The sequence below is a fragment of the Dipodomys ordii genome, unplaced genomic scaffold (genome assembly GCF_000151885.1).
Source record: "Dipodomys ordii isolate 6190 unplaced genomic scaffold, Dord_2.0 Scaffold27, whole genome shotgun sequence".
NCBI lineage: Eukaryota > Metazoa > Chordata > Mammalia > Rodentia > Heteromyidae > Dipodomys > Dipodomys ordii.
This window is the reverse complement of record NW_012267243.1, coordinates 2,018,938-2,037,305: the sequence shown is the minus strand read 5'-3', so window position 1 is coordinate 2,037,305 and position 18,368 is coordinate 2,018,938. Positions and strand designations below refer to the sequence as shown.

General features: G+C 38.8%; 1 protein-coding gene across 1 annotated transcript; it reads right to left on the bottom strand.

Annotated features, from left to right (window-relative positions):
• Nucleotides 1-11,854: 11,854 nt before the first annotated feature.
• Nucleotides 11,855-12,802, bottom strand: LOC105985094 (olfactory receptor 2G3-like). The gene has a single exon (XM_013015503.1). It carries the CDS (start codon nucleotides 12,800-12,802, stop codon nucleotides 11,855-11,857), a length of 948 nt encoding a protein of 315 aa, XP_012870957.1.
• Between the last annotated feature and the right edge of the window lie 5,566 nt (nucleotides 12,803-18,368).

The window sequence follows — 18,368 nt, the reverse complement described above, 5'->3', positions numbered from 1 at the left end:
ATTGGGATCCTCAGATCTCAGCCTCCCGAGTAGCTAGGATTACCAACATGAGCCATGAGTGCCTGGCTAGGAATCAACTATTTTTAACAATCAAATATTAATTTGGGACATAATTTCATGACGGTTAAAATATGATTTAGATTTTGGAAAATATTATACACATTTATGTTTCCTTTATGTTTAAGTGAAAGTTGATACAGTAGAATTAGTAGAAATTATAGAATTATTTTTGATTATAATAACTGATATTCACAAAGAGAACACTAGAACAACTAGGAATAAGTACCTTGTATTATCACATATATTTAATTCTTTAGGCTCATAGACATTATCGCACAGTATTTTTAGTCAACTTGTAAATGTTAATAGTCCTGTAAATCCTTGAAGATCAGAAATAGTAACCTCAGATATGGGGGAAAAACATGCAGAGATACAGAAGGAGGAAACAGATTCCTGAGACCAAATAATCACTAAATTTGGGGATAAAGGCTGAAGAAATTTAGAATCAAGGCTTAAAGAGTTTGAGACATTTTGAGAAATTGTGATTGGGAATATCAAAGATAGATTAATACAAGCAATCACAAAATAGCATGTTTTGGAGGATGAAATATGGATATTGATGTGTTTCCATACCATCTACCTGGTTGTGATGTGTGCTGTAGAGCAGCAAGCATAGTGTTTATATTTAGAACATTTATGAATTCATGCTCTGCCAACAGGTAGTATATGTCATAATATAGGGTATTGGACTTTAGTACTTTGAATCTCAGACATTTGGTCTAAAATATAAGAAATTCTGTTCACTTCTCAGGCTTTGGAGAAGACAAAATGTACTAGCAGCATGTGTGGACTAAGAGGCATGAGGATGGTCTTCGTGAGTAATGAACAGAACCACACTATAGTAAAGCAAGCCTATGGAGAAAGATGTCTTGCATGGGAAAATTATTTTTACATTTCAACAGCCATGGAGATTGTGCAATTTAATTAGCATCCAACCAAATCTCCATTTCCTCATTTCCATAGTAAAGGCTATCAAAATTTATATACTATTTGCAATTAATCAGTTGAGGCTAAATTAGTAGTAAACCTAGGTAGTAGATACAAAAGAAATATTCAAAAGAAAGTAGAATTATGCTGAAAGAAACCAGAATTTTATCTAGCTGCTGTGAGAGGCTATATTTTTGTGAGTCTATAGTTCTCTTTCTTTGATGAGTCCCTGCCTGGTCTTGGGATGAGGGTTATGATGGCTTCATAGAATGAGTTTGGTAGTAAACTTTCTCTTTCAATTTCATTGAAGAATTGGAGTAGTATTGGTGTGAGCTCTGCTTTGAAGGCCTTGTAGAATTCCGCTGTGAAACCATCTGGTCCTGGGCTTTTCTTAGATGGGAGGTCTCTTATTGCTGTTTCTATTTCAATGCTTGATATGGGTCTGTTAAGATGGTTTAACTCATCTTGGTTTAGTTTCGGCATGTGGATATTTACTAGGAAAAGGTCCATTTCTGCCAAGTTCTCAAACTTATTAGCATAAAAGTTTGAGAAGTATTCCCTTATAATGTTCTGAATCTTGTTTGTTTCTGTGGTAATGTTTCCATTCTCATCTCTGAGTTTATTTATTTGAGTTTTCTCTTCTTTTTCTGATAAGATTTGCTAATGGTCTGTCAATTTTGTTAATTTTTTTGAATAACCAACTCTTTGTTTTGTTGATTCTTTCTATGGTTTATTGGATTCTAAGTCATTTAATTCTGATTTCATTTTAATTATTTCTTTCCATCTACTGGATTGGGGTTTATCCTGCTGCTCTTTTTCAAGGAGGTTCAGATGTCTCATTAAAATGTTCACTTCAGATCTCTCCAATTTGATATAGGAACTCAAAGCTATAAACTTGCCTCTGAGTACTGAAGTACTCAGAGGAGCTGGTAATTTGTGTGCTCATTTTTGTTGAATAGCATGAACATTTGAGTTTCGTTTCTAATCTCTTCCATGACACACTGGTGATTCAACAGTGTGTTGTTCAGCCTCCATGTGTTACAAGACTTTCTTTGGTGGCTTTTGGTGTTGAGTTCTAATTTTATTCCCTTGTGGTCTGAGAGAATGCAAGGTATAGCTTCAATGTTTCTGAATTTGGACAAGTTTGCTTTATGACCTAAATGTGGTTTATTTTGGAAAATGTTCCATGTGCTGTTGATAAGAACGTGTATTCTGATGTTGCTGGGTGAAATATTCGGTAGATGTCTGTTAAATCTAGTTGATCTATGCAGTTGTTTAGATCTGTGGTTTCTGGTTGGGTTTTTTTTTAACTGTATTTTTTTTGTCTTTTCTTTTTTGGTACTGGGATCGAACGCAGGACATTGCACTTGCTAGGCAAGTGCTTTGCCACTGAGCTACATCCCAGCCCAAGATCTGTGGTTTCTTTGTTGAGTTTTTGTTGAGTTTATCTTTCTAGTGGGGAGAGTGGTGTGTTAAAGTCCTCAACAATTAATGTCTTCGGGTCTATGTGAGATTTGAGGGAAAGTAGTGTTTCTTGGATAAATTTGGGTGCTCCGTTGTTTGGCGAATAGATATTTAGAATTGTAATATCCTCATGAAGGAGAGATCCCTTAATTAGTATGTAGCAACCTTCTTTATCTGTTCTCACTAATTTTAATTTGAAGTCTATTTTATCTGCTATTAGGATTGCAACTCCTGCCTGTTTATGGGGGCCATTTGTTTGGTAGATTTTGTTCCAGCCTTTCACTTTCAAAATATATTTGTTTTTATGGGCAAGGTGTGACTCTTGAAGGCAGCAGATAGAAGGATCTTGCTTTTTAATCCAACTAGACATTCTATGTGGCTTAATTGGAGAGTTAAGTCCGTTAATGTTGAGAGATAGGACTGAGAGGTATTTGGGAGTTCCTGCCATTTTATCCACCTTCTTGGGGGCTGCAGCAATTAGGTTCTTCCTATGGTTCTTTGATTATCAGTTTGGGTGCAGTTTCTTGGCCTTTATTGTGGTCATGTTGTTTCTCTATGTGGTGGACATCTTTAAGTATCTTTTGTAGGAATGGTTTGGTGGAGATATATTGTTTCAGTTTTTCTTTGCTATGGAAGGTTTTTATTTAACCTTTGGTTATGAAGGAGAGTTTAGCTGGGTACACTATTCTTGGTTGATAGCTGTTTATCTTTAGGGCATGGTGTACATCATTTCAGGCTCTTCTTGCTTTAATTGTCTCTGATGAGAAATATGAGGTGATTCTAATTGTTTTCCCTTTATAGGTGATTGATCTTTTCTCCTTGACAGCTTTAAGGATCTTTTCCTTGGTCTGAATTGATCCTGTGTGGACGGTGGGATGTCCTGTTCTGGTTTGGTCTATTTGGGGTACTAAAAGCTTCTTGTATCTGAATAGGCCTCTCTTTTTGCATATTTGGGAAGATCTCTGCTAAAATCCTGTTAAACAAATTTCCTAGCCCATTAACTTCTGTCTCTATGTGCTCCACTTTATGCCTTCAATTCCTGAGATTCGATCTTCTGCATGGTCTAACCTACTGTCAAGACTTTCTACTTTGTTTTTTTAAATTTGTTTTCCTTCTAACTGGTCGGCTTTGATGGCTTCAAATTCTTTGTTGGAACTTTGTTTTAGATCTTGGATGAACTTCTTTACTTCCTTAACTTGGTGTTCAGTGTTTATTCTCAAATCACTTAGTGATTGGTTATGGTTTCCTTGAACTCCCATTCCTTCTGTTGGGCTCCATTCAGCATTCCCTTTCTGGTCTCCCTGACTTCTTTCAGCTGTCTGTTTATGAATTCCATGAATGCCTCTCTTTATCTTTGTCTATTCTCATCCCGCTCTCGCAATTCCTGTATTACTCTTTGATTAGCTTCCTAACATTCACATAATTCCTGTAGTTTTCTTTCAGTGTTCTCAGACTGCTCATGCCATTCCTGACTTTGTCTTTGTCTGTTCTCAACTTGCTCATGCAATTCCTGTCTATTTCTTTGACAGATCTCAACCTGCTCATGCAATTCCTTTATTTCTCTTTGAGTGTTCTCAATTTGCTCACGAAATCCTGTATCAATCTTTGAGTAGCTTCCTCACGCTTATGAGCTTCCTGTATTGATCTTTGGTTTGCCTCATTTTTCTCCCTATCACACTCACACTGAGTCTTTTGCAGATTTTCAATCTTTTCATTCACCATGTTTACCATTAGTGTTTCTAGAGCTTTTTGGGAACTCTCCTCTAGATTATTCATTATCTGTTCTGTCACCTGATTATCATGAGTGGTAGTTGAGATACCTAGACTTGCCATTTTTCCTGTGTGTGTGTGTGTGTGTGTGTGTTTTGTCAGTCGTGGGGCTTGAACTCTGTGCCTGGACACTGTCCTTCAGCTCTTAAGCTCAAGGCAAGCACTCTACCACTTGAGCCACAGCGTCACTTCCAGTTTTCTAGTGGTTTATTGGAGATAGGAGTCTCATGGTCTTTCCTGCCTGGGGTGACTTTGTACTGCGATCCTCAGATCTCAGTCTCCTGAGTAGCTAGGATTACAGGCGTGAGCCACCGGCACCCAACTTTTCTTGTTCTGCCCATTTGGTACAAAACATCAGTTTTGTGCTAGAAGACTATTTTAAGGCAAGCATCAACCAAAAGTCCTGTAGTTGCACAGTCAAAAGTCTGAGGATACAATCTAGTTCAATAGATAGAATCTATTCAACATCAAACAACTATGTATTAATGGGCTATGAACAGCAAAAGGGAATTTAGCAAACCAGAAATTATTAGGTTTAGGGAGAAATGTGGGGAAAAATAGGATGAGAGGGATGTGGAAAGGTAAAAGGACAGTGGAATTAACCAAGTCCTAATCTCAAAGAGGGAAATGGATTGGACAGAATGGTTGGAGAGAGAGAAGAGAAAAAAGAAAGAGACAAGAAAAATGGAAGAACAAAAATTTAAATTTAAAAAGTGAAACACTTAAAAATTATACAAGTTTAAAGATGTAATATTGAGAGAAGAATGGGCATAGGATGAGAGGAGTGGAGGGATAGAAAGGAAATATTAAAAACTAAAAAATAAAAATACTTAAAATATTATAAGGTATAAAGAGATACTACCGCTATTAAGGAAGTTAAGCCTAAGAGGTTTTGAATTGAGTAATAAATTTCTGGATTAAGTGTGTACACAATTGGGGATAAGGTCTAATAAGCGACAACGGGTATATCTGAGGATAAGCAGAACAGCAATTAAATCATGCAAAAAAGAACAAAAGAGAAGAAAAAGTAAAAATAATGAGAAAGAAAGAAAGAAAAAGGACCAAAAGGTCAATAGAGATAAACATCCATCCACACACATATACACCTAAAATAAAAATTATAAAAGGAAGAAAACAAAAGATTAATAGAAAACAATTTCTTTTAAAAAATTAAAAATTAAAAAAAAGTACTAAAAACGTTCTTTGATTTTTTTGGGGGGTGGGTGGGTGGATGGGAAGATCCTGTATCTCCCTTGTGTCTGTAACCAGTCTCTTGGTGGAGTCTCTGGTCTGTTGTGGTGTTTTGTTTTTCTGTGGCTTGATTGCTTTCTTAACTCAGTTTGTTTGGGCAGGCAGAAAAATGCTCTGCTTTACCCAGGATTTCATGATCCTCCTCCCAGGCTAGTTCAGTGGGAGGGAGATCTGCTTTGAATATCACACAAGAGGGAGATGGCTGTTCCTCTAGTTTGGGGATGCTGTGATGAGGCTAGTTTCTGGGTAGAGTTGAGGCCTTTCAGCAAACAGTAGCTTTTCCCTGAGGGACTAGCTTCTGAGACACTTACAGAGCCCAGCCTGGAGCCATTCTCAGGGTTTATGTTTACTGAATTTCAATTGATTGTCTAGGCTGCTGTAGGAAAGGGCAGCCTCTGGCTCTGTTTACCCAGAGAAGAAAACCCCTCCTCTGGGGGCAGAGCTTTCTCTGCCTGGACTGGGTGACTTTCCTCTGGGTGGAGCTGAGCCTGGCGGGTCAGGTCAGGTTCCTGAGACCTGCTATGACTCTTTTGTTTTCTTCCAAGCCCTGAGTTGGAGCTAGCTGCTCAGTTGGGCCTTTGTCTGTATTAAAGATGGAGATCTCCAGTAGTGGGGGCGGGGGAGGGGTGGGAAGAGGGGTGGCCCTCCCTCCTCTGCTCCCTGAGAAGGAGTGAGGATGTCAGGGTTTTACTCACGCCTGAGTGTTGGTTCCTGGGTTGTCTCTGGTCTGCGATCTGTAGGATGAAGATATCTGCTCCTTGTCAGTTCTTGCTGGTGTTGAGTAGAATCTGCTCGCTTGTTGCATCTGGTGCCTTTGTCCTGGACTCTCTGTGTTGTAGGTATGGTGGCTACGGCTGCGCCATAGCGGCTGCAGCTGGGGCTGCTGGTAAGTGCACCAATCTCTCTCCTTGCCTGGATTTTCCCTCTCTGGCCAAACTCTCTGTACTGTGATGGCACACTTGGTGTGATTCTCTGGCCTAGGACTGTTCACTGCAACACTAAAACTGCTTTCTATGTGAGAGCTTGTTTAGCCTCTATCTTCTCCTCCGCCATCTTCCCAGAACTCCACTCTTTTTTACCTGGATGTTGGAGAAGAAAGAGATGTAGAGAGTGAGGAGCCATCAATGGGGATGTTAAATTCCAGGTCAGAATGATATATGTTATCTGTTTTTAGAGGGCTGGAAGTGAATGACAGTGCAGCAGGTATAACCAGAATCCATTCAGAGGGGAAAATTTGATGGCACTGAGGGGTCTCCTGAGTTTTATTTTTTGGATCCTCTGAGACATGTGCAATTACAAGTAGCTGATTAACACAGAGACTAAGTTTGTAGGAAGGAGAATCCTAGAGGGACTTCTGCTTCTTCTAACTTGTTATTTTTGAGTCTTTTTTCCCTCTGGAGGAATTGGTTTGTGCCAGCTGTATGAATGAATCTGAAATAATGAAATTGGTGCTGGGTGCTGGTGGTGCATGCTTGTAATGAATAGTTCAAGCTAGTAAGGAGGCTGAGATCTCAGAATTGCAGATCAAAGCCAGCCCAGGCAGAAATGTCTGTGAGACTCACCTCCAATTAATCATTGAAAAGCTGAAAGTGGAGGTGTCACTCAAGTGGTAGAGTACAACAAGTGGCCTGAGCACAAAAGCCAAGTGAGAGTACATGACCTTGAGTTCCCAGGAGTTTCAGCTCCAACCTTTGGCATCTCATCAACATTTATTATTATTATTGTTAGTAGTAGTAGTAATACTACTACTACTACTACTATTATTATTACTATTATTTTTATTTTTAATGTACTGGTTCTGGGGCTTAAACTCAGGTCCTGGACACTTTTCCTTAGCTATTTGCTTAAGGCTAGCACTTAAGCCAGAGCTCTAGTTCCAGTTTTTGCTGGTTAAGTAAAGATATGAGGCTCATGAACTTTCATTCACAGGCTGGCTTGGAACCCCAATTCCCTTAGCCCCTAAGTATGTAAGATTACAGGTATGACCCACTGACACTCAACTAACATTTGTTATTATCTTATGAGAATGTTAATGCAAGACTTCCTCAACGTAAAAAAAAATCACTTCATTCCTAGTGTTTGCAAAATTTTCTCAGTTTCTTTTCTAGTGTGATTATAATGTGCCTTTGAATATCTTTTTGAGTTCATTCACCTGGTATTTGTTGTTTCTTGTCAGTCATTAGTTCAATTTTTTGTTATAGTTTGTGCCAATGTTCTCTCTATACTTTTCTCTTTGTTCTCCTAAGATACTGCCAATGCTATGTTGGTTAGGTTGTTGATGTTTACAGTTCCTCATTTCATTTTCTGCAATATATTTTTGATGATTTCTTTCACCCATATTCCAATTTGCTGATTTTATCATGTTCTGCCTTTGGATTTCTCTACTAGATGTAATTACCATTAATTACATCTTATTTCCAAAGTATCTTTTTGTTTGCTTTTATTTTTTTGCTTTATTATTAATATTTCCATTTTGTTCATATCTTAGCTCCCTTATTGTTGCAGATCCCTCCTTCCTTCCTTCCTTCCTTCCTTCCTTCCTTCCTTCTTCTTTCTTTCCTATCTCTCTTTCCATCCCCCACCTCTCTCTCTCAGACTCTTGAGTAGCTGGATTACATGTGTAGGGCAATAAGAATTCTGGCATTCTTTTATTTAGCTTCTAAAAACATCAGGGGAAAATATTTTGTCCAATATTTTTACTATATTTTAATTTTTATTAGCATGAATTGTACAAAGGAGTTTCATTCTGATACAATTTATACATAATATATTTTGATTAAATTCATTTATGTTATGGTGTTCCTTTTTAACAGTTTTTTCCCTGGGTCTCATTATGCTGTTTCCAAATACATATTTAATGCAATACTCCCTGTTCACCATCTTTTTCCCAAGTATTTTTTTATTTTTATGTTTTTTATTGTAAAAATAGTGTACAGAGGGGCTACAGTTACATGAGCAAGAAAATGAGTACATTTCCTATCAAGCATTGTTAAATTGTTAACATATCTTAGCTATAGTAAATAATACTGTGATAAACATAGTTGTGCTGGTAGCTTTAGTATACACTTTTCTAATTTGGGAAGGGGAATGGAAAAAACAAAATGCTTAAAAAGGGATACAGATTGACCCATGAGATGTACAAGACATTATGTTGAAAATGAACTTTACAACTTGTGGGGGGGGAGGGAGGGAGGAGCTGGGGAGGGAAAGGATGGTAGGAGAAAAACAAAGGAGGAGGTAACAATGCTCAGTAGGAAATGTACTTATTACCTTATTCATAAAACTGTAACCCCTCTTTTCAATATTTTTACAATATAAACATATAAAAATTGTTAGCATACATTAATTGTACAAATGCATTTCATTGTGATTTTCTATACATGCATATAATGTACTTTGAATAAATTCACCCCTCTGTCACTCTTTCATAAACCTCCTCCCTGTTCTACCCTAAAAGACAGTTTTTAGTGGCTTCTTTTATGCTAGTTGATGTACACACACACACACACACACACACACACACAGATATGCAAACCTAACTTCAAATTATAGCACAGTCTCACAGTAACACAATTAACATAGGACAGAAATAGATTCATTGATAAACAGAATAGAGGGCTAAGAAATAAGCTCATGCAACTATGGCCATCTTCATTTGGACAAAGGAGCCAGAAACATATACCAAAGAAAACATAGCCCATTCAACAAATAGTGCTGGCAATTGAATACTGAAACTAGATGCTCTATGTCTGACCCTGTTCAAAGATGAACTAAAAAATGCATCAGCATTTTCAATATAATGTCCGAAACTTTGCACTTACTAAGGGAAAAACAAAAATTGCACTGGAAGATATAGATGTAGAGAAAACTTTATGATTAAAGACTCCAGTTGCTCAAGAAATAAGAACAAAAATTGACAAATGGGATTGCAATCAACTAAAAAGCTTCACATCATAGGAAACAATAACCAGAAGAAAGAGACAATCCATAGAATGGAAGAAACTCTGTTGTAAGCTATTTATTTGGAAATATTCAGAATATATAGTTTAAATAAAAACAGCAAATAAATCAATTGATGAATATGCAAAAATGTTGAAGTGATACCTCTTTAAAGAAGCAAAAAAAATGGCCAAATAAAGACACAAGGAAATTGGGGCCAGGAGGGAAAAGTTGGGAGAGAGTGAAGGAAGGGGGGAAACTGTTCAAAAAGAAATGTACTCATTACCTAAATTATGTAACTGTAACCCCTCTACATCACCTTTACAGTACTAAAAATTATAAAAAGACATGAGGAAATGGAACTACCATATGATCCTGATGTAGTGAACATATGCCAGAAGAAACATAAGAGAGCATACAGTAGAGATACCTGCACATCCACATTTACAGCAGCACCAGTCACATAGCCCAACTATGAAAGCAGACTAGACAGATAATATATGGTATTCATACACTATTTGATATTATTAATTAATAAAAACTGAAATTATGTTGTTTACAGGAAAAATGAATGGAACTAATAATCATTGTGTGGTTTCTCTCATTTGTGGTGGCTAGGATGATCCGTAAGTCTAAAAGTCAATACAGTAGGTACCAATCAAGTGGTTACAAATGAATGAACTGAAGTGTAATAGACTCTATGGAGAGAACAAATATCGTAATTCTTAAAAAGTCTAAGTCAGTGTCCAACAAAATAAGTACCAGGAAATGGCTACTTGCAAGAGAGGGGCATGGGGCCAAGAGGAGAGGGGAAGAAGAATGAAGAGGGGGAATAATGCAGACAAAATTAAATGCATATACCACAGAGCTGAGATATGTAAGAGAAAGGGTGTGTTGAAGGAGTGTGAAGATGCTGAAGTGATGACACCGATCAAGATGCATTGTACACATAAACTGCTTTGTTAAATTGTAAACATTTCAATACATAACCTATGGTTAAGATAAGCAAAGGAAGGGGTGCGCTGGGGGAGAGATGGGTAGAATATTGAAAGGGATGATGTTGACAGATGCACCGTATTCATAAACTGCTTTTGTAATTGGCACCTCCTTTGAACATGTATTTAAAGATGATAACAATATTAAAACAAAGAAAAATGAAACTCAGAAAGGCAAATATTGTAATATTTTGCTGATATGTAATATCTGGAACAAAGTAAAGATAATAATCACAGCAGTATAGCCTTATTGCTTCAGTGTTTTTCAACAATGGCTATTGGATAGTACCTGGTAAAGGGACTGCTTTGGGCAGCATTAGAAGGAATGAATTCTCCTGCATCCCATAGATATGTGGACCATGCTTCTCCTCCTGTTAGAAACCAGCTGACTTGGGGTCCTTTGCCTACCCAGATGGAAACTGTGTTATTCTGGGTCCTTGCAGTATATGCAGGCATCCAGAGGATGACAGTGGGCAGTGGCAGTCAGTCCTGGGCCTTTGACAACTGGGCTAGTGACACAAGGCTCACAGAAATACTCTTTCTCCAGTTTGATTCTGACACTTTCCGTCAATTTTACTGGCTTTATTGAGTACCAGTATTCTTTAATACCAGCCAGTGCTTGCCATTGATATTCTGATCAGTTCTGCTTATGCCCACTTGCAGAGCAGTGTTTTCCTTTCCAACTCTTCTTTCTTTTTGTTCCCATTGTACCACATCAGAAGGTGAGTTGATAGAATGTCTTAATTGGGACATGATATTATAACATCAGCAGTTTAGCGAGGAGGGTATTTCCAACTTGCTTACAAAGGAATTGAGTAGCCTGCTTGTATGGCCAGAAGGGAGAAGGGACAAGCACATTTCATCAATCACAATGGTCCCCTCACAATTGCACCAATCATGGTACAATCTACTAGACAAACAAAGGACTGTGTTTTCAGCAATCACAGGTCTTCTACTGGGCTTGAAGTCCAGTACATGCTGCTTGCTGTGGTAGAGCCTTCTGAAGACTAGGTTGTTTTGGTATAAGGAAAAATCTGGCTGCCTGGTTGTTAGTTCTTAGTTCAAGGAGGCTATAGTCCTGCAGAATGGTCAATTAGAACATTAAAGAAAAAACCTTCAAAAAAGAACTTAAAACAAAAACTTGCCAGTAATATTTATTATTTATTAAGACTTTAATAGTGTTAAATTTCTGTCCTCAAGCCTGTATAACAGGTGGGGCTTACCATAAATCAGTTGTGTCTATGGAGAGCAATATGTTAGAGAAGCGTTCAGGTAAAAGCACACAGCCCTATTGGAGCGCTCAGAAGACAGAGTATCCTAGAAGAAATATTTCTCTAGATAACCTAGATACTAATGGACACTCATTTGGAGTAGTAGAGCTGCCAGCACGAACTGAAGTGTGCACAGGGTTGTTACGTTACTTGTGGTAGTTTCAGGACACAGGCAGGTCATCTGGCTTCACAAATATTCCTCCCACGCTGGGGTTGTAGGATCCTCTTCCATGCTGCCTTCACATCCTTGTTTCTCAGGGTATAGATGAGTGGGTTGAGTAGTGGAGTGATGACACAGTAGAATAAAGACAGGAACTTGGCATTGGTGCTGCTGGAAGGGGGCTGGATGTACATGCAGGTGCCTGGCCCAAAGTACATGGTGACAACCACCAAGTGGGAGCTGCAGGTGCTGAACGCCTTGTGCCTTCCCTCCACGGAAGGTAACTTCAGCACAGCCCTAGCAATGAGGGTGTAAGAGATGAGCACCAGTATGGGTGCCATCACTCCAAAAGGGATGGTACCGAAGATGAAGGAGAGGTCGTTAGCAGTAGTATCACTGCAGGCCAGCTTAATCAGAGCAGGCAGCTCACAGAAGAAGTGGTCCAGGGTGTGATGCCCACAGAGGGGAAGCTGAAGGGTGAGTGTGGACTGTATCAGGGAATTGGTCAGGCCACTGGCCCAGGATACAGCTACCAGCCACACACATGCCCAGTGATGCATGATGAGACTGTATCTGAGAGGATGGCAGATTGCCACATAGCGATCATAAGCCATTACTGCTAACAGGACACATTCAGTATAACCTGTCCAGGTGAAAAGGTAGAGTTGTGTGATGCATCCCCAGGAGGAAATTGTCTTCTCTGGGCCCCAAAGGTTGGCCAGAAGCTGTGGCACAATTGTGCAGGTGATGCATAGGTCCAGCAGAGAGAGATTGCCCAGGAAGAAGTACATGGGTGTGTGGAGTCTGGGTTCTACCATGGAGAGAAGAATGATGGAGCTGTTGCCAACGATGGTGAGAATGTGGAAGATCAGGACCACTGCAAAGAGGGGGATCTGCAGCCCCGGATTCTCTGAGAAGCCCAACAGGACAAATGTGTTGGGGAAACTCACATTTTCTCCTCCCATGGCCTTCTGATTTACATATATATATTTCTAAGGAAAGAGATAAAGCTTGAGGATAAACATGGCTTTTCTATTTCCATAACTCTGGCACTGTTCTCAAGCCTCCCATTGTATTGATAGGATAATTCCTCTAATAGTAAGAAGCCTTAAGTATTGGGTGATTCTCTGTCATACCACCCTATGCTCTGCTCTGAAGTAGGGATAAAGCCAGAGCTGGAATATCCTAAACATAACAGTACAATCAGTTCAATAATTAAAAAATACTTCCTTTTTCTCTTTCTTCTATGTTTTTATTAATTCCCCTTCTGCTATCATTTTCATCTTTCAGTCTATTCACTCAGCAAACTCCTTTCCTGTCACACGGAAGAGGTCATGTTATCTTTTCTTCTAGCATGTCTCTTCTTGGAAAGTTGTTAAAGGAATTTCTACCCAGGGTTTCTTTTCAATCCACTTGGAATAGGGTGCTACAGGCTCACACAACAGATTTGAGTTTGAGAATATTCAAATAGCTACCTCATTATGCAATTTTTTTCTTCTTGAAAGAGAACATCAAATGAGACTGATTTCAGAACCTTGGACTTCCAGTCAGTTATTGTCATAGTATAATACACAGAATATAAGATCAAGCACAACATATTTATGTGTAGTATTTTTAAGTGTACATATTAATGGTATTGTGTGTCTGTATTGTTCTCCATCACTAACATTCAAGCCTAGAATCTGTTCATCTATCAGTCTAAGTAGCCCTAGTAAACAATATCTCCCTGTTCATCTGTACATCCCTAGCCCTAGATACTGTCACCTATCATTTCACTTTTTAATCATCATTTTGCTATTCATGATTCCAACTAGTCTCCACACTTCAGAGAAATTGAATCGGACGATAATTGCTATTTTTTCTATTGCTTTTCTTTCAGTTAAATAATATGCAGATTCATCTATGTTGTAGCATTTGTCAGGATGTTCAACTTTTAGAAGGGATGTGTAGCATTGTATTCTAGGTGCATATTGTATCTTGCTTATATATTACTGTCAGCTTCCATATTTTTATTGTAATTCTATAAACATGATTTTAAAAAGACTTGTTTGAATTTCTGCCTTCAATTCTTTTGATGGCATACACAGAAATAGAATTGTATTTATCTGCCAATTTGCCTCTCTCTCTCTAATTTGATCACAGTCTACTAGGACTTAGTTCAAAGTATGTTTCAAAGTATAACTTTGTTCACAAAGACCAATATTTACATATGCATAGTTTCTTTTGGATATTTTGTTTCACAATTCTTGTCTCCAAAATGGAAAAGGGAAAAACTGAAGCCATGAAATATTATAGAACTGTATCACCTGGAAGTCCCTTCTGCCAGAGAGAGTAGGCCTTCAACAATGGAGGTGGTGTAATAACAATAGTGGTGCACACAAGCAGAAATAATGATCAGAGAACAAACATATCTTTGATACTTGGAGGATAGGGAGTTCTGAGACCAGGTGCTCAGCTGACTGCTATGGGCTTAGGGTGGAGTGGGGCTGGGCTACTTCTATCTAGGTAAAAGCTGAGCTTGGTTAAAATTAACTACAATTCCAATTTGTCTGATGAAGTCATAATCCAGGTTTCAGAGTTCCAAGAGATGTAGCTTACTGCTTCTGCTGTGTGGTCTAGGTGGGAGGCAGAATTCTAGTGCTTCCTACTCTGCATGTTTTCTGGATCATCCCGGTCTTTCCACCTTTCACGGGCTCTCTTTCCTTATTATTTATAATGAATTCTTGTTTCCTTATTTTATTCCCTTTTCTTTCCCCCCTGTTTTCTCTGTGCTTTTCTGAGTTTTTCTTCTGGTACTGGGGTTTGAACTAAGAACTTCTAACTATTGCTAACCTTTTTTCTTCAAGGCTGGTGTTCTGCTTCCTGAGCTACATCTCCATGTCTGGCTTTTTGCTGGTTAATTAGAGATAAGAGACTCAGATTTGTCTGCCTTGGTTGATAACAAACTGCAGCCCTCAGATGTCTACCTCCCGCAGAAGTAGGATTACCAATGTGAGACACCAATGCCTGCTCATCGTGTGTGTGTGTGTGTGTGTGTGTGTGTGCGCGCGCGTGCGCGCGCTGGTACTTCAGCTTGAATTCAGGGCCTCAGACTCATGCTTAGCTTTTCCCCTCAAGTATGGTGCTCTCTTCTACATGAGCTACCTCTCCATGTTTGACTTTTTGCTGGTTATGTGGAGGTAAGTGTTTCATAGATTTATCTGCTTGGGCTGACTTGGAACTGGCATCCTCAGAAAGAAACCTGAGTAGCTAGAATTACAGGCATCAGCCACCATGCCTGGATTAAAGCTTTTTTTTTAAAAAAATAATGTTGTCTACAGTTTCATTTTGATTTCACATCCCTCCCCTAATAAGAAATTCATCCTGTCCTAACAATATTGCTTACTTAGAACATACGATGCTTAGTTTTGTGTCACTTTATTTTGTGGTCAGGTGGTCCCCATCCTTTCTTGTGCTCCGTGAAGTCTTTAATTATTGAGATTTAGATCCTATTATCTCAGAGAAGCAGTCACAGCCTGGAGCGGTTCAAATGATGAGGACTGCACTGATGGAAGATGGCTCTCTGCTACTACAGCCACACTACCCATCCTGTATTCACCTGTGCCGTGAAGGTTTATCAGATTGGATCATGTTAAAGAAGTAAGACATACCCTTAATTTCATTGCATATCACATTGACGTGTACTTTTAAGTTTAAAAAATTAGAAATGTTACCTTTTTGTTTTTTACAACTAGAATAAAAAAGATTGATTAGTAAGGGGAAAGGATGCCTACGCTAAGAGCACTGGGGAGATTTCTTTTTCTATGGCACAATCATACTTTAGGCCACTAGTCACCATAAACTTTTTTGGGTGTGAGTTTGCCAGTATTGGGGCTTGAACTCAGGGCCTGGACACTACTCTTTAGGTTTTTTTTTTCAGTCAAGGTTAGCATTCTATCCCTTGAGCCATACCTCCACTTCTGGCTTTGTGCTAGTTCATTGGAGTCTCTTGGGTTTATCTGAGCTCTGCTTGAGTTGGCTTTGAATGTCAATCTTCAGATTTTAGCCTTCTGAATAGCCAGGATTACAGGCATGAGCCATTAGACCTGGCTACAATATGAACTCCCCTCCCCTGCTATTTGATGTGTTGATTGTCTTTTCTGTCATATGGACTTTAAAAAAACATATTAAGTAGTTGTACAAAGAGGCTTTTCCATATAAACCTTTGATGTACTTTCTGCTTGTGAATCAGAAACAGCATCATTAGATTTAAAAAGTTAATATTATATAAGGATTCGAAAAGAGAGAATGCAGAATTCCTACATCAAATGCTCACTTATTTTGTGGATAAACACTGGGGAAACCCAGAAGCAAGGCTTAACCAAAGGGCTGAGACATGTTGAAAAGTATGGCCAAGACTATTAAATATAGGTTAATTCTAGCCTAATAGAAAACTTGCATGGTTTTGGAAATGGGGTTATGATAGTCATTGGTTGTTGCACCTCAGGTGTGTGGGTGGGATGAATGGCACATATTTAAGGATGGTGTTTATACTTTGAATGACTCCACATCCATGTAATGCCATCCATAAACACAATGACCCTCATGCTTTAGGGAAAAGAAGGTTAGCAGCTCCATTTCAGTTTTGTTACACTGAACTTTGAGGAATCATAGTCACTTCTCAAGCCTGAGAGAGGATAAAGTGTTAACCAAAGATATTAAAGATTTTATTCTAGAATAACAAATGTATAAAGCAAAATTAAATGAAAATATTCCCAAGGAAAAGAATGAGTGTGGTAAGTGAGGCTTTTGTTCCATAGAGCAAATATTGGCGTTCAAAATCCATAGAACCTCACACAAATTAGTGTTTCTAACTGAACCATTTCTTCATCCCTAAAACAAATGTTTATCATGATCTTTACACTCTTTGAACTTAATCAGCTGGGGCTAACTAAATGGTGAACCTGTGAAGTAAATGTAAATGTTTTGCACATGAACATTTATCCCTTTTTCTTCCACAGTAAATGGGCAGAAGATTGCTTCTCCCTAAAGCAAGCACCGTTTCCTGTTTCCTTCAGTCCCTCAATGCTTTCGTATGGACTTTTTGTTTTTACCTTCCATTTCCTAGAATGGCCAACCCTCAGTTGCTACGTGGGAAGAGGGGAAGATATTCTCTAAAATTCAGTAGGGAACTTACTGGAGAAGAAAGGAGCTTAACACATGTGTTTGAGGCTTACCTGTCTTCCTTCTCACTTACCTCGAGTTTGAAGAAGGAAGAGGCATGGACAGTGAAGAGCTGGTAATAAGGCTGCTGAGATCTAGATCTGAGTGCTCTATTTTTTTCTGTAGAGGTCCTGGAATTGAGTGGACATGGTGGATTACTAGTCTGAATCTAGCTAGAAGAGACAATTTCAGGACTTAAGGGGCCCTTGAGACTTACTGTTTGAATCTTCTGAGACTCAAACTACTATTTCAAGATAATTAATCCAGGGGCTAGAGGAACATTCTAGAGGGATTTTGTCTTCCTTTAATTTTTTTGTATTTAAAATAATCTTTTCCCTGGGGAAGATGCTAGAGGGCGCTTCACACAAAAAAATTTATAAGAGAGTGGGCTGGGAAGGTGGCTCAGTGGTAGAGCTCTTGCTTTGCATGCTCAAGGCCCTGGGTTCGATTCCTCAGCACCACATAAGCAAAAAGAAAAAAGCCGGAAGTGGCACTGTGGCTCAAGTGGTAGAGTGCTAGCCTTGAGCTGAAGAGCTGAGGGACAGCGCCCAGGCCCAGAGTTCAGGCCCCACGACTGGACCCCAAAAAAAATTTATAAGAGAATAAGAACCATTAAAATATTTCTAGAGTTGAGGAATGTGGCTTAGTGGTAGAGTGCTTGCCTAGCATGCATGAAGCCCTGGGTTCCTTTCCTCAGTACCACATACACAGAAAAAGCTTGAAGTGGTACTGTGGCTCAAGTGGTAGATTGCTGGCCTTAAGCTAGCAAAAGAAGCCCAGGGACACTGTCCAGGTCCTGAGTTCAAGCCCCAGGACTGGCAAAAATATTTCTAGAGTCAATGGGCAGATAGAACTTTTTCATCTTCAGAGGAGGAAGCCAGGAACTCTTGTCACACAACAGAAATATTCTCATAGCAGGCATTAATGAAATGTAGGCATGAGGCTTTCATTGAATAGCAAGATCCATCATGACACTGTTGCTTCTTAGTTTTGCTCCCAAGATCAATGTGATGATTAATCATTTCAGGGATATTTAAATTTTTATTATTAAGTGTTTGTACAATGAGATTATAATTGCAACAAGAATTATAATTATTCTTTGATTTTCCCCAATCATGTTCCCCCATTAACCAGTCTCTTGTGGGTTTTATCTTACTGTTTTAGCAGTGCAAGCATTCAAACTCAGGGTCTTAAGCATATAAGACAAGACCCTATCATTGGAAAACATCGTATAAAGGGGAACTGTTACAGGAATGGATCTGAAAAAATGGTGGCATTCACTCTAGTATAATGTATTCATTGTGCTGCTCATTTTGTCTGTGGAGTGCA

Excerpts from the sequence above, each read along its gene's own strand:
- LOC105985094 (XM_013015503.1), bottom strand. The coding sequence starts at position 12,802 with ATGGGAGGAGAAAATGTGAGTTTCCCCAACACATTTGTCCTGTTGGGC.